Source organism: Scyliorhinus canicula, chromosome 2, assembly GCF_902713615.1.
Source record: "Scyliorhinus canicula chromosome 2, sScyCan1.1, whole genome shotgun sequence".
NCBI classification, from domain to species: Eukaryota; Metazoa; Chordata; class Chondrichthyes; order Carcharhiniformes; family Scyliorhinidae; genus Scyliorhinus; species Scyliorhinus canicula.
In genome coordinates, this window is record NC_052147.1 from 210,252,211 (window position 1) to 210,266,385 (window position 14,175).

At 44.0% G+C, this 14,175-nt stretch overlaps 1 protein-coding gene across 6 annotated transcripts in view; it reads right to left on the bottom strand.

Annotated features, from left to right (window-relative positions):
* The window catches only part of LOC119961928 (serine/threonine-protein kinase tousled-like 1), a 252,762-nt gene that overhangs the window by 133,952 nt on the left and 104,635 nt on the right, over positions 1-14,175 (bottom strand). For 4 of the 6 annotated variants that reach the window (XM_038789486.1, XM_038789485.1, XM_038789488.1 and 1 more), the window contains exons 5-6: positions 6,592-6,667; positions 6,282-6,350 (exon numbers count right to left, since the gene is read on the bottom strand). In XM_038789486.1, the coding sequence (XP_038645414.1) occupies positions 6,282-6,350; positions 6,592-6,667 (145 nt within the window). The remainder of the gene's footprint in view (positions 1-6,281; positions 6,351-6,591; positions 6,668-14,175) is intronic. The other 2 variants (XM_038789489.1, XM_038789490.1) reach the window with 1 other exon arrangement.

The window sequence follows — 14,175 nt, forward strand, 5'->3', positions numbered from 1 at the left end:
ATAATTTTAAATGTTTCTATAAGATCCCCCCTCATCCTTCTAAATTCCAACGAGTACAGTCCCAGTCTACTCAACCTCTCCTCATAATCCAATCCCTTCAGCTCTGGGATTAACCTAGTGAATCTCCTCTGCACACCCTCCAGCGTCCTTTCTCAAGTAAGGAGACCAAAACTGAACACAATACTCCAGGTGTGGCCTCACTAACACCTTATACAATTGCAACATAACCTCCCTAGTCTTAAACTCCATCCCTCTAGCAATGAAGGACAAAATTCCATTTGCCTTCTTAATCACCTGTTGCACTTGTAAACCAACCTTCTGTGACTCATGCACTAGCACACCCAAGTCTCTCTGAACAGCGGCATGCTTTAATATTTTATTGTTTAAATAATAATCCCGTTTGCTGTTATTCCTACCAAAATGGATAACCTCACATTTGTCAACATTGTATTCCATCTGCCAGACCCGAGCCCATTCACTTAACCTATCCAAATCCCTCTGTAGACTTCCAGTTTCCTCTGCACTTTTCGCTTTACCACTCATCTTAGTGTCATCTGCAAACTTGGACACATTGCCCTTGGTCCCCAACTCCAAATCATCAATGTAAATTGTGAACAATTGTGGGCCCAACACAGATCCCTGAGGGACATCACTAGCTACTGATTGCCAACCAGAGAAACACCCATTTATCCCAACTCTTTGCTTTCTATTAATTAACCAATCCTCTATCCATGCTACTACTTTACCCTTAATGCCATGCATCTTTATCTTATGCAGCAACCTTTTGTGTGGCACCTTGTCAAAGGCTTTCTGGAAATCCAGATATACCACATCCATCGGCTCCCCGTTACCTCATTCATTTGTGGAGGGAAGGTGGCCAGAATTAAATAGGTGCTACTACAGAGAGGAAGGCAGGCAGGGGTTCTGGGTCTTCCGAACCTGATGTATTATTACTGGGCAATGAATGTGGAGAAGGTACGGAGCTGGGTCAGAGGGATTGACTCCAGAATGGAGGAGAGTTTGGGTAGGGGGTTGGGATTGAAGTCGGTAGCAACAGCACCGCTCCCGATGGCCCCAGGGAGATACTCAGGGAGTCCGGTAGTAATGGCTTCGTTGACATTTTGGAGGCAGTTTCGCCAGCACTTCGGGTTGGGGCAGGGTCAAGGGAAATGCCGGTTCAGGGGAACCATAGATTTGAGCCAGGGAAGTGGGGTGGAAATTTGCGGAGATGGGAGGAGAAAGGAATAAATATTTGTTATTTGTTTCTTGGGGGTCATTTTGCAGGATTGAAGGAGCTGGAACAGGGGGAAATATTTAGATGCATAATACAGGTTCAAGACTTTGCCAGAAAGGAGATAGAGCTTCCCAGTAGAGCCAGCTTCCACATTGCTGGAGGAGGTGCTGACGACAGGGGGACTGGAGAAGGGGGTAGTATTGGCGGTTTACGGGGCTATTTTGGAGGAGGAGAAGGGATCTAGGCAAAGTGGGAGGAAGAGTTGGGAGAGGGTATGGAGGATGGGTTCTGGTGTGAGGTGCTCCAGAGGGTGAACGCCTCCTCCTCGTGTGCGAGGTTGGGGCTGATACAGCTGAAGGTGGTGAAAAGAGCGCACCTTACATGGGCGAGGGTGAGCCGGCTCTGAGGGGGTAGAAGATGTATGTTAACGTTGCGGGGGAGGGGCGCAAACCACGTTCATATGTTTTGGTCCTGTCCAAAGCTGGAGGACTACTGGAAGGAGATGTTTAGGGTAATCTCTAAAGTGGTGCACGTGAAACTGGACCTAGGCCCTCGGGAGGCCATATTCAGGGTGTCGGACCAGCCAGGGTTGGAAACGTACACGGAGGCAGATGTTGTAGCCTTTGCCTCGTTGATCGCCCGAAGGCAGATCCTGTTAGGGTGGAGATCAACCTCTCCATCCTGTGCCCATGCGTGGCAGGGGGACCAGCTGGAATTCTTGATGCTTGAAAAGGCCAAATTTGAACTGAGGGGAAAGATAGAGGGATTCTACAATTCATGGGTTTTATTCATTATGCACTTTTGAGAATTGGATCACATCGAACATTAGGGGGGTTGGGGGCTGGGAGTATTGGGGGGAGGGGGGACTGTATGTGTTAACGGTGACTCTGGGTGATTCGTGATTCCTCTTTATCAGGAGATTTACTAGGATGTTGCCTGGTATGGAGGGAAGGTCTTACGAGGAAAGGCTCAGGGAATTGAGGTTGTTTTCGTTAGAGAGGAGAAGGCTGAGAGGTGACTTAATAGAGACATATAAGATAGTCAGAGGGTTAGATAGGGTGGACAGTGAGAGTCTTTTTCCTCGGATGGTGATGACCAACACGAGGGGACATAGCTTTAAATTGAGGGGTGAGAGATATAGGACAGATGTCAGAGGCAGTTTCTTTACTCAGAGAGTAGTAGGGGTGTGGAACGCCCTGCCTGCAACAGTAGTAGACTCGCCAACTTTAAGGGCATTTAAGTGGTCACTGGATAGACATATGGATGAAAATGGAATAGTGTAGGTCAGATAGGCTTCAGATGGTTTCACAGGTCGGCGCAACATCGAGGGCCGAAGGGCCCGTACTGCGCTGTAGTGTTCTATGTTCTATTTGTTTATGTTAACATGCGGGCTAATGTTTGGGGGTTTGGTGGGAGGATGGGATCGTTGTTATTGATATGGGGATTGACATTACATTCGTTACTGATTATTGTTTATTGTTGGGTGTAAATCTGGGAGAAAATGTGAAAAAGGAGAATCCAAAATTTTTTTTTAAAAAGTTGTGGCGAGTATGTTCGAGAGGTCTTTGAGGCGCACAGGTCATTGAGGAGACGGCCGAAGACGGGGGGAGCAGCCCAGGGCGATGGTGGTGAGGCTATATCGTTTTCTAGATAAAGAAAAGATTCTGCATTCGGCGAAGGCGAAGAGAGAGCATACCTGGGATGGGAACGTGGTGCCTATCTACCAGAACTTGTGTGCGGAGTTGGCCAAGTGATGGGCTGGGTTTAATAGGATCAAAGCAGCCCTCTACAAGAAAAGAATGAAGTTTAGGGTTGAATGTAACGTGACATGAATCCAAGGTCCCAGTTGAGGCCGTACTCGTGTGCGGAACTTTGCAGAACAGGACGCGCGACAACGCAAAATCCCTGAGCAGAAACTTATAGCCAAGTTCCGCACACGTGAGTACGGCCTCAACCTGGACCTTGGATTCATGTCGCATTACATTCATCCCCCCCCCCCCCCCCCCCCCCCAACCATCTGGCCTGGGCTTGCGATATCCTTCCAACTGTCCTGTCTGGAGACAATTCACACCTCTTTAACCTGGGGTTACCCCTATCTCTGGATCTGTAAAGACTTAATTACCTGCAAATGCTCGTATTCAAAGCATTGTCTTGCATCTTTGACTTTGTCTATATATATATATATGTTTCTGGAACAAACCTCTTCATTCGCCTGAGGAAGGAGCAGTGCTCTGAAAGTTAGTGATTTGAAACAAACCTGTTGGACTTTAACCTGGTGTTGTAAGACTTCTTACTCTACTGAATGGTGGCAGACATTTTGGGGAGGCCCCGAGGGTGCGCAAGGCATGGGCCTGGGGGTGGTGTTTAATATGGGGAGCCCCCAACCCAGTTCGGGGCTTAAATGGGCCAATTAAGAGGTCTTGCCTTTTCGCGCACTTAAGGAGTTTGAAGGTGAATGTGGTGTTTCTTGAGGAGACGCATTTGAAGGTGGGAGACCAGACGAGGTTCAGATAGGGCTGGATGGAGCAGGCATTTCATTCGGGTTGGATATGAAGATGATGGGTGGCAGCGTTGATCAATAAGAGGGTAGCTTTCGAGGTGGGAAGTATAATGATAGACCAGGGGGGGAAAAGAGAGATTTGTAATGGTAAGTGGGAGGCCGACAGGGGCGCTAGTGGTGTTGGTTACAGCGTATGCTCCAAATTGGGATGATGTAGAGCCTTTGAAGCAGGTTTTGGCAAAGATCCCAGACCTGAACATAATCCCACCTCATTATCAGCCGGGGTATGATCCGGTGCTGGACCCTAGGTTGGACCGGTTGTGTCCCAGGTCCCTGAAGGTGTCAGCCATGGCAAAGGATCTGTTGCGGTTTATCGTTTATGGTGCATGGGAGGGGCAGGCCCATGGCAGTCCGAGGCGCCGAGGGGTTTTTTGTACTTCTTGCACATCCACTGGATGTACTCCTGGATTGATTTGTTTGTCCTGGCAAAGTTGCTATTGGTGGGTGTGGTTGGATTGGAGTATTCGGCGATTGTGGTGTCTAACCACGTGCCGTACTAGGTGGAATTGCGGATGGCAAAGGGGAGTACCCAACGGCCACAGTGGAAATTGGATGTAGGGTTATTGGCGGATAAAGAGGTTTGCAAAAAGATTGAGGTGGCTGTCCAAAACTATGTGGAACAGAATAAGACAGGGAGGTTTGCGCTGCACGTGTGGGAAGCGCTGAAGGCGGTGGCAAGGGGGGATTTTATCTGAATCCAGGTGCACAGAGGGAGAAGCGGGCCAAGGAGTTGAGGTTGGTGTAGGCCATTCTGGGGGTTGACTGCAAGTACTCAGTGGGATTGATGAAGGCGAGGCAGAAGCTCCAGATCAAGTTTTGACTTGTGTCCACGGGAAAGGTGGTGAGGTAACTGCGCAGGGCCAAAGAGGCAGTATATGAATATGGGGAGAAAGCCAACAGGATGATTGCATATCAGCTTCGGAGGCGAGGGAAACTAGGCGAATTGGGGGGGGTGGGTGAATGTATATATAAACTTTTGACGAAGGGATTGGCAATTAGGATAGAGGGCTATGTGCCCGAGGTGACAGGTGAGGACCAGACGGGATTTGTGAAGGGGTGGTAGCTGTCGACAAATGTCCAGAGGTTACTAAATGTAATTATGATGCCTCGGAGAGCAAAGTAATGGAAGTGGTTGTGGCGATGAACGTGGAAAAAGCTTTCGATCGGGTGGAGTGGCGTACATTGGGATTGGGGGGGGGGGGGGTACTCCATGAGCTCCATGGTGGTATCAGCACTCAGGATGTGGAACCAGTGTCGGCAGCATTTTAAAATGAAGATCATGTCTCTGTGGGTGTTGATTTGCGACTATCATAGGTTTGCCCCGGCAGGGTTGGATGAGAGGTTCTGGGTTGGTGGCTGGTGGGGATAGAATATTTTACTAATTTATTTGGTGGAGGGAAGTTTGCAGACCTGGAGGAACTGGAGGGTACACAGCAGTTGCCGAAGGGTAATGGGTTCATGTATCTGTAGGTTTGGGACTTCATGAGGAAAGAGGTGCCTTCGTTTCTGACACTGCCACCCCTGGTGATGCAGGACAAACTCCTATTCAAGGAGGAAATTGGAGAGGGCATGGTTTCACATATATATGGGGAGCTATTGAAGAGAGAGCACACCCAGGTGGAGGATATTAGGTGTAAGTGGGAGGAGGAGTTGAGTGGGGCGCTGTGGGCTGAAGTATGGAGTGAAGGCTTTGCGGAGGGTTAATGGGTCCTCGTCATGTGCAACGCCAAGTCTGATCCAGTTTAAACTGGTAAACAGGGCCCATATGACAGTGTCCAGAATGTGTGGGCTCTTTGGGGGGGGGGGGGGGGGGGGGGGGCAAAACAAGTTCATATGTTTTAGGCATATCCAAGGTTGAGGGGTATTGGACGGGATTTGCAGATATAATGTCGACCATTTGGGGGGTAAAGGTAGCTCAGAATCCAGAGGTGGCAATACTTGAGGTATCGGAGGATCCAGGAGTACAATCCGGGAGAGAGGCCTCCCTGATAGCCCAGAGATGGATTTTGTTGTGCTGGCGGGACTCGAGCCACTGAGCCTGGGGTGAGCAATTTGGCAGAGTTCCTGCACTTAGAGAAAATCAAGTTCGCCATCGGGGGTACAGAGGAGCAATTCATAACGAGGCGGAAGCTGCAAGCTGTTCATGAACTTCTTTAAGGAGTATTGAGTCATCAGTTTGGGTAGGGGGGTTCTTTTTCCTGTTTAGGTTGAGTTAAGGGGGGGGGGGCCTAAGGATGTTTTGGCTGTTTGCTGTTGCCGTGGTTGGTTTTTCTGTATTTCTTCTTTGTTATGTATATTAAAAGAAATTTAGTATGTAGCAAAAGTGGGGTATGGGAACAGACTCTTGGTAGAGATATTACTTCAGTGCTCTGTGCTTCATTGCCTGTGGACATTTTTTATTACATTTAATATTTCCTTTAAAATGCATGCAATATTACAAATAATGTGTGGACCATCCCAGATTGATGAATTGAAAGCATTACATACTTTTGGTTGTTACCACCTCAGATGAAAATTCCAGTAACCCTTGTTCTGCCACCCAGACATCAGTGCTTCCTATTAAATATGAAAGTAAAAACTTAAATTGCATCAAAAACTAGTCTTTCTAGGAGTTGAGTTGGAGGATGGGGAGGAAAGTTTCTTTCTGATTTCAGTGATTTTCCTATGTGGCAGCAGAATCAGTGAGCTGTTAAAACTTGGTAAAACTTCCAAGTGGAATTTTGTTAAATAGAAAAAATTGAAGTGACTGCATTGACCCTCCATCTGCAACCGCTAGGAATGTTTACATATCTCTTACCTTGGCTATTATCACCCTGATTATCTGCTTTCCGTTTTCTTCCTCTCGCAGAATCAGGTTGTTTCTTTTCTGGAGTCTAAAAGAAGAAACAGAATCACATTTGAACTACTACAATCCTGGCATCTTAAATGTAAAAAAAAAACATTTCTCACCTCGATGAACTTGTATCTTGTATTCTGGTCAATTTTACATTTAAATTCTAAAACACAAAATCTTGGGGGAAATAAGAGATGCAATCATGTCCATAGGAGTAGGTACTGGAATTGTCCATAGGAGTAAGTACTGGAATATTTAAAGACGTTGATTCACCCAGTGACCAAAGTTTTAATAATTCTCTGCTGATTCTTACAGCTGTTGGCTCTCGTACAGATATCGATACCCCTTAATTTCATCTGCACATAGCAAACACTGCTCCAAATGGTGAATGAAATGGCTATTGCTCTCAAGCACCTTTACACCAAGCATGACAGAGGTCACATGGCTGTGGCAAGCCTATAGTTAGATTAAACAAAGTCACTTCTTCAAACAGTACATTTGGACTCAGCACCTCTGGGCTAGAAATGAAAAAGAAACAAACAACCAGTATTCCCATCTCTGACCATAACCCAGTAATCCTTGCTAAAAAAACATGAACATGTAGAGTGTGGAGGTACAAACCCCAGCCATGTCTTACATAAAATACCATCTTCTCTAGATTATAGTGAATAATGCAAATTCAGTTTTTAAAAAATTATTTTGCAATCTGCAAATGCTATCTATTTATTAGTTATATTCTATGCATGAGATTACGCAAAATGGATGATAAAATAGTTCTACTCTGCCCTATCTATAGTTGCAATTAATGGTATGGAGCCAAGTCTGAGACTGGCAAGAATCAGGGTCCGGGGCTAGTGTACAGCGGGAGTACAAAGCTAAATCTTGAAACTGAAGAGCGGGATCGGAGGTCAAGCCCAGGATTGAAATTCATATTATAATCTGAAGGGGATACAGTAGCAGAAAACCTGGATGTAATGCACAAATCATTGAAACTGACAGAGCAGGTTGAAAGTGATTAAAAAGGCACATGAGGTCCTGGGCTTTATAAATAAATAAGTAAATAAATAGAGGTATAGGACACAAAAAGTTAGTTACAAAGAAAACAATGGTTCAGCCTCAACTGGAGTGCTGTGTCCAATTCTGGGCATAACACTTTAAGAAGGATGTGAAAACTTTAGAAAAAGATTTAAAAGAATGGTTTCAGAGATGAGAGACTTCAGGTAATGATAGTAATAATAATAATAATCTTTATTCGTTTCACAAGTAGATTTACATTAACACTACAACAAAGTTACTGTGAAAATCCCCAGTCGTCATAATACAGCAGTTGGTCTGAGGGAGAATTTAGAATGTCCAATTCACCCAACAAGCATTGCTTTCGGGACTTGTGGGAGGAAATCAGAGCACCCAGTGGAAACCCACGCAGACACGGAGAGAACGTGCAGACTCTTCACATCAGTAACCCAAGCCAGGAATCGAACTCGGGTCCCTGGCCCTCTGAAGCAACAGTGCTAATCACTGTGCTCCCGTGCAGCCTAGAATAGACAAGACAAGGAACATAAGAACTAGGAGCTGGAGTAGGCAATTTGTCCCCTTGAGCCCCCGCTTCGCCATTCAATACAATCATGGCCGATCTCCTCACGGCCTCAACTCCACTTTCCTGCCCGTTCGCCACAAGCCTTCAACCACTACGAATTTAAAAATATGTCCATCTCCTCCCAACTACATTTGAAGCTTACTTGTGACAATAAGCGATTTTCATTTCAATTTACTCACTGTTCCAGCATCCATTGCACTCTGGGGTAGTGAATTCCCCAGATTCACGACCCTTTGAAAGAAACAATTTCTCCTCATTCTGTTTTAAATCTGCTACCCTTATCCTAATATTATGGCCTGTCATTCTAGATTTGCCCACAAGAGGAAGGATCCATTCCATGTCTACTTTGTCAGTACCTTTTATCATTTTCTATACCTCAATTAGATCTCCTCTCACTCTTCTAAACCTAAGAGTATAGGCCTCAACTGCTCAATCTCTCTTCGTAAGACAAATCACTCATATCTGGAATCAATTTAGGGAACCACCTCTGAACTCTCTCTAACGCAATTATATCCCTCCTCAAATAAAGGGACCAAAACTGTATATGGTACTCCAGGTGGGGTCTCACCAATGCCGTATACAGTTGCAGCAACACATCCTCACTTTATACTCTAGTCCTTTAGCTACAAAGGCCAACATTTAATTTGCCTTCCTTATTACCTGCATACTAGTTTTCTGTGATTCATGCACTAAAACACCCAGATCCCTCTATATCGAAGAACTCTGATATTTCTCTCCATCTAGATAAATTGCCTTTCCTTTTTACAACCAAAATGGATAAATGCTCACTTATCCACATTTAACTCAATCTGCCAAATTTTGGCCCACTCGCCTCTGTCCATTTGTAAATTTCTTATTTCCTCATTGCAACTTACTGTCCCACCTATTTTAGCTTCATCTGCAAATTTGGCTATTATACCTTCTATCTCTACATCCAAGTCATTAATTTATATTGTAAATAATTGGGACCTAAGGACTGAACCCTGTGGCACCCCACTAGTAGCATCCTGCCAACCAGAACAAAAGACATTTATTCCGACGGTTAGTCAGTCTTCTATCTAAGCTAATAAATTACCCTTAATCCCATGTGATCTTATGTATTAAGCTTTTGTGCAGCACCTTACCAAATGCTTTCTGGAGTCCAGGTATACTACAGCTACAGGATGTCCATTATTCATTTGGCTCGTTACATCTTTGAAAAACTGTAGCAAATTAATCAAACACTATTTACCCTTCATAATGCCATGCTGACTGATGGATTATATTTTGACTTTCTAAATGTCCTGTTATTTCTTCCTTAATAATAGATTCTAACAATTTCCCAATGACAGATGTTAAACTAACTGGTCTATAATTTCCTACTTTCTGGTTCCCTCCCTTGTTGAATAAGGCCATTACATTAGCATTTTTACAATCCACTGGAACCTTTCCCTCATCCAGGGAACTTTGGAATATTATAACCAATGGATGCACTATCCACGCTGCCACTTCCTTTCAGACCCTAATATGTAGGCCATCAAGCTTTGGGGACTTGACTGCCTTCAATCCAAATGGTTTTAGTACATTTTCCCTATCGATGATGATTTTTCTAAGTTCCTCCTTTTCTATTACCTCTGCAATAACTGTTACTATTAGGATGGTGCTAGTGTCCTCCACCGTGAAAACATTGATTTAGCGTCTCCATCATTCCTGTGTTTCCCACTATTAATTCCCCAGTCTCATCCGCCAAGGGACCAACATTCACTTTAACTACTCTCTTCATTTTTGTATGCTTAGAGAAGCTCTTGCTATCCTTTTTTACATTTTGCACCAGTTTTCTTTCAGAATTTACCTTTGCCCTTTTTATTACTTTTTTAGTTCCCCATTGTTGACCTTTAAAAGCGTCCCAATCTTTCAGCCTGCCACTGGCCTTTGCAAAATGGTATGCCTTAGTTTTTGTCTTTATGTTATCTTTAACTTCCTTGATCAGACATACAATCTTTATTTTTCTCTGAACTATATTTCAGTTGGGATGAATTGAATATCGCCTTAAACAATTGCCACTGCTCATCAACTATCCTACCTTTTAGTCTTCCTGCCCAGTTCACTGGAGCCAAATCTACGCTCATGCCAATGTAATTACCTTTGTTCAACTCCAGAATGTGATAATGGGACTCCAGTTTCTCACTCTCAACAAAATTTGAAATTCTATGATGCTATGATCACTCTTCCCCATAATATTCTTAACCAAAAAGGTCACTAATTAATCCCACCTCATTGCATAATACCAAATCCAGAATAGCATGCTCCCTGGTTGGTTCCACAACAAATTGCTCCAAGAAACAATTTCTAATGCATTCAATGAACAGCCAATTTGATTATTCCAGTCTATATGAACATTAAAATCACCCATGATTATTGTCATAACATTCATACAAGCCTCAAATATTTCTTGGATTATACTGTACAACTACTGTGTGGGGATCTATAGATTATTCCCCCAGGGATGTCTTTCCATTCCTATTTCTTATTTTTACTGTATTGGGCCTTAAGCGCTTTTAATCAAAAACAACATTTATTCTACAAGTTTAATTAACATTTTTATAAACACACAGTCAGCATTTTTATCAACTACCAACATAAATACCCCACACAGCTATAGTACTCTATGTATAACCCTTAATAAATCCCTCCTTTAGCTGTTCCAATTTAATAGCAAGATCCCATAAACCAGAAAACCCTTTACAACGGTGTGGCCGAGCACATAGCACTCAAGACCTGGTATGGATGCTCCTGTTTCCTTTCCAAAACAGCAGGTTTGAATTTCTTCCAGAAAAGTTATTTCTTTTCAAGTTATCAAGCAGTCTGGAAACAGCTTTTAAAATACAGACAGAGAAAAAAAACCTTCTTTCAACCTATGCAGAACAAAACTAGTTCAAACTCAAAGCTAAAGTAAAACCAACTCCCAGGGCCACAGCCCAGCTCCACCCACACAATGGCATCACTGAAGCCATGTGATAAGACAAAACATTTCTTAAACGGACACTCCCATGACACTACCCAAACTGATTCCACGTCTTGATCTCCAATGCCTATATAATTTCTCACTATAGCACTGATCCCTTCCTTGACCAGCAAAGCTACACCACTTCCTTTTTATTTCTGTCAATCCTTCCGAAATACTGAATACCCATGAATATTCAATTCCCAGACCAGGTCTCCGTAATCGCCACCAGATCATACTCGCTTGTCTCCATTTGTGCTGCTCATTAATTTTGTTCAGCATTCAGACACCATTTAGTTTAAAGCCCTATTTACAGCCCTAGTTATACAATTCACCAGGACTCTGGTCATGATTCAGGTGAAAACCATCCCATCGGAACAGCTTCCTTCTTCCCCAGTACTGGTGCCAATGTCCCATGAATTCAAACCATTTATCCCACATCAACCTTTGAGCCATGCATTTACCACTTTAATTTTATTGATCTTGTGCCAATTCACTTGTGGCTCAGGTAGTAATCCAGAGATCACCACCTTTTTGGTTCTGTTTTTTAAATTTAGCCACTAGCTGCTCAAATTCCTTCAGCAGAACCTCTATCCATGTTCTACATAGGTCATTGGTACCTTTGTGCACAACGACAACTGGATCTTTATCCTCCCACTTCAAATTCCTCTGCAGCCCAGATGAGATATCCCAAACCCAAGCACCAGGCAGGTTGGGACTCTCGATCCTGGTCACAGGGAATAGTGTTTATGCTCCTAACTATACCATCCCCAATTACGACAATGCTTCCCCCCCCCCCCCCCCCCCCCCCCAAACAGTGCTGTGGTCAGTTTGCTCATCCTCCCCACAGTCCGCGCACTCATTCACACAGGGAGCAAGAATCTCAATCTGTTGGACAAGAACAGGGGCTGAGGATCCTGCAACCATATCTCCTGGATCCCTTTACCTACCTCACTCAATCACACCCTCCTGTCCCTGACCACTTGCTGTATCAAGGTAGTTAGTTAATCTAAGGTGTGTGACTGCATCCTGAAACACAGCAACCAAGTAACTCTCCCCTTCCCTGATGTGTCACAGCATCCGAAGCTCCGACTCCAGCTCATCAAATCTGACCCAAAGTTCCTCAAGCAACCAACACGTGCTACAGATGTGTTCCTGAGGAACGACAATGTGATCCACCTGCTCCCACATCATGCAGGTACAATACATCACCTGGCCTGCATCTATTTTATTTTATTCGTTTTTTTTTTAATTTAAATATCCAGCTAGTTTTTAGTCTTTCTAATCTAAAATATTTATTTTTATACCTTTAATGTGAAAGCAATTTTGAATAAGTAATGCAAATTAGCAGTTACTTACCAGCCAATGAATGTACATTTTTTTATGTCGTCATTCCTGAATTATTTTTCAAACTCAGCCTGTTGCCCAAAGGTGTCCCTTGCAGGTATCGCTCTGACTCTCAGCTCCCATGCTTTTTAAATCTCTGCACTGACTCTCAGCTCTCGTTCTTTGTAAATCTCCATCTGCCAGGAGATTCTAGGTTTTCTAAATCATGGTCAGATGGGGAGAAATCGTTCCCACGGTGGAAGGTTCGAGAATCAGAGGTTAGTGAATTAACATGATTGACACACAACAGCAACCAGAGGAATAACTTTTTATGCAGTTAATATCTAGAACATACTGCCGTTGGTGGAAGCAGGTTGAACTGTAACTTTTAAAAAGTAATTCGATAAACACTTGAACAGAAAGAAAATGTTGGGGTTACAGGAAAAGGACGGAGGAGTGGGACTAGCAGAGTTGCTCCTACAGAATAGCAGCATGGGCAGGACAGACTGGCCTTCATCTGTGCTAGAACCATTCTACGGTTCAATGAAAATGCAAGACAACTTAAAAGTGGCAGCATAAAGTTCATCACACTAAATATACCAAGTCCTATTTCTCAGATTTTGACTCACTTTCAACACCACTGATGTCTTTGGCTTTTAATTGGTAATTACTCCTTATTAATCACTGCAGGAGCATTTTGTTCCCCCAAAATGTTTCCAGTTTGCTTTTCATTAATTTAAATGTGTCTACCAATCTTAATTGATCTTGAAATAATATTCTAATAGCTTATTATTCATACCCCTTAACACTTCAGAGGCCTTGATGAGGTATTCTACTATCCCTTCACATCCTTTAATTTTCTTATGTCATGAGAACAATGCAAAGCCTTAGTATATTCTCTGTAGACTTATTGGGTTTGACATTCTGACCAGGACCAACTGTAATAAAATTGAACGGTTCGTAAACGCATCTTCCATCAAACACACAGTACGAGGCTTGTAGGATTTTGCAGTCTTCATTTAAATCAGTGTTTTTCACGGTGTTTCCCCCCCCCCCCCCCCCCCCCCCCCGCGCCCCCGACGCACTTTTACTAACCGATTGACCTTTGGGACCCACGCCGGCCGACCTTCGCGACTCATCATTTTCACGGACCTGCTTGGTCCTCACGATATCACTCTAATGAGGTTCACAGGAGGAGAGGGAAATGCGCATATCAGTTGCAGAGTTCAGCTGGTTCCTTTGCGCTGTCTTCACCTTTGCGAAGATGGAAAATCCAACCTCACACATGTAGGTCGCTGTGGAGAGCAATAGCAACAAAATGCTCGTTTTTCTCAGCATTGGATACTCAGACACACTACTCCAGAATGCTGACTTGTGGCGTGCTTTTAATGTGCTGTAATAGGTGAGGTGCAGAAGTTCAGTCACTTTATTTGAAGTCAGCTGCAAGTTAATAAATGACTCTGGGGTCTCAATTCTTCTCTTTCAAAATCTGAAACTTCTCCTCTGTAGTGGCATAAACGATTGATCAGCGCAGCCAGATAAGGCTTGCCAGTCTATTGTAGCCACCTGGGGTGGCCACTTCCCGATTCCAAAATGGAGGCCCGCAAAGAATGCAGGGAAAATTGGCCAGCCACAGGAAAAC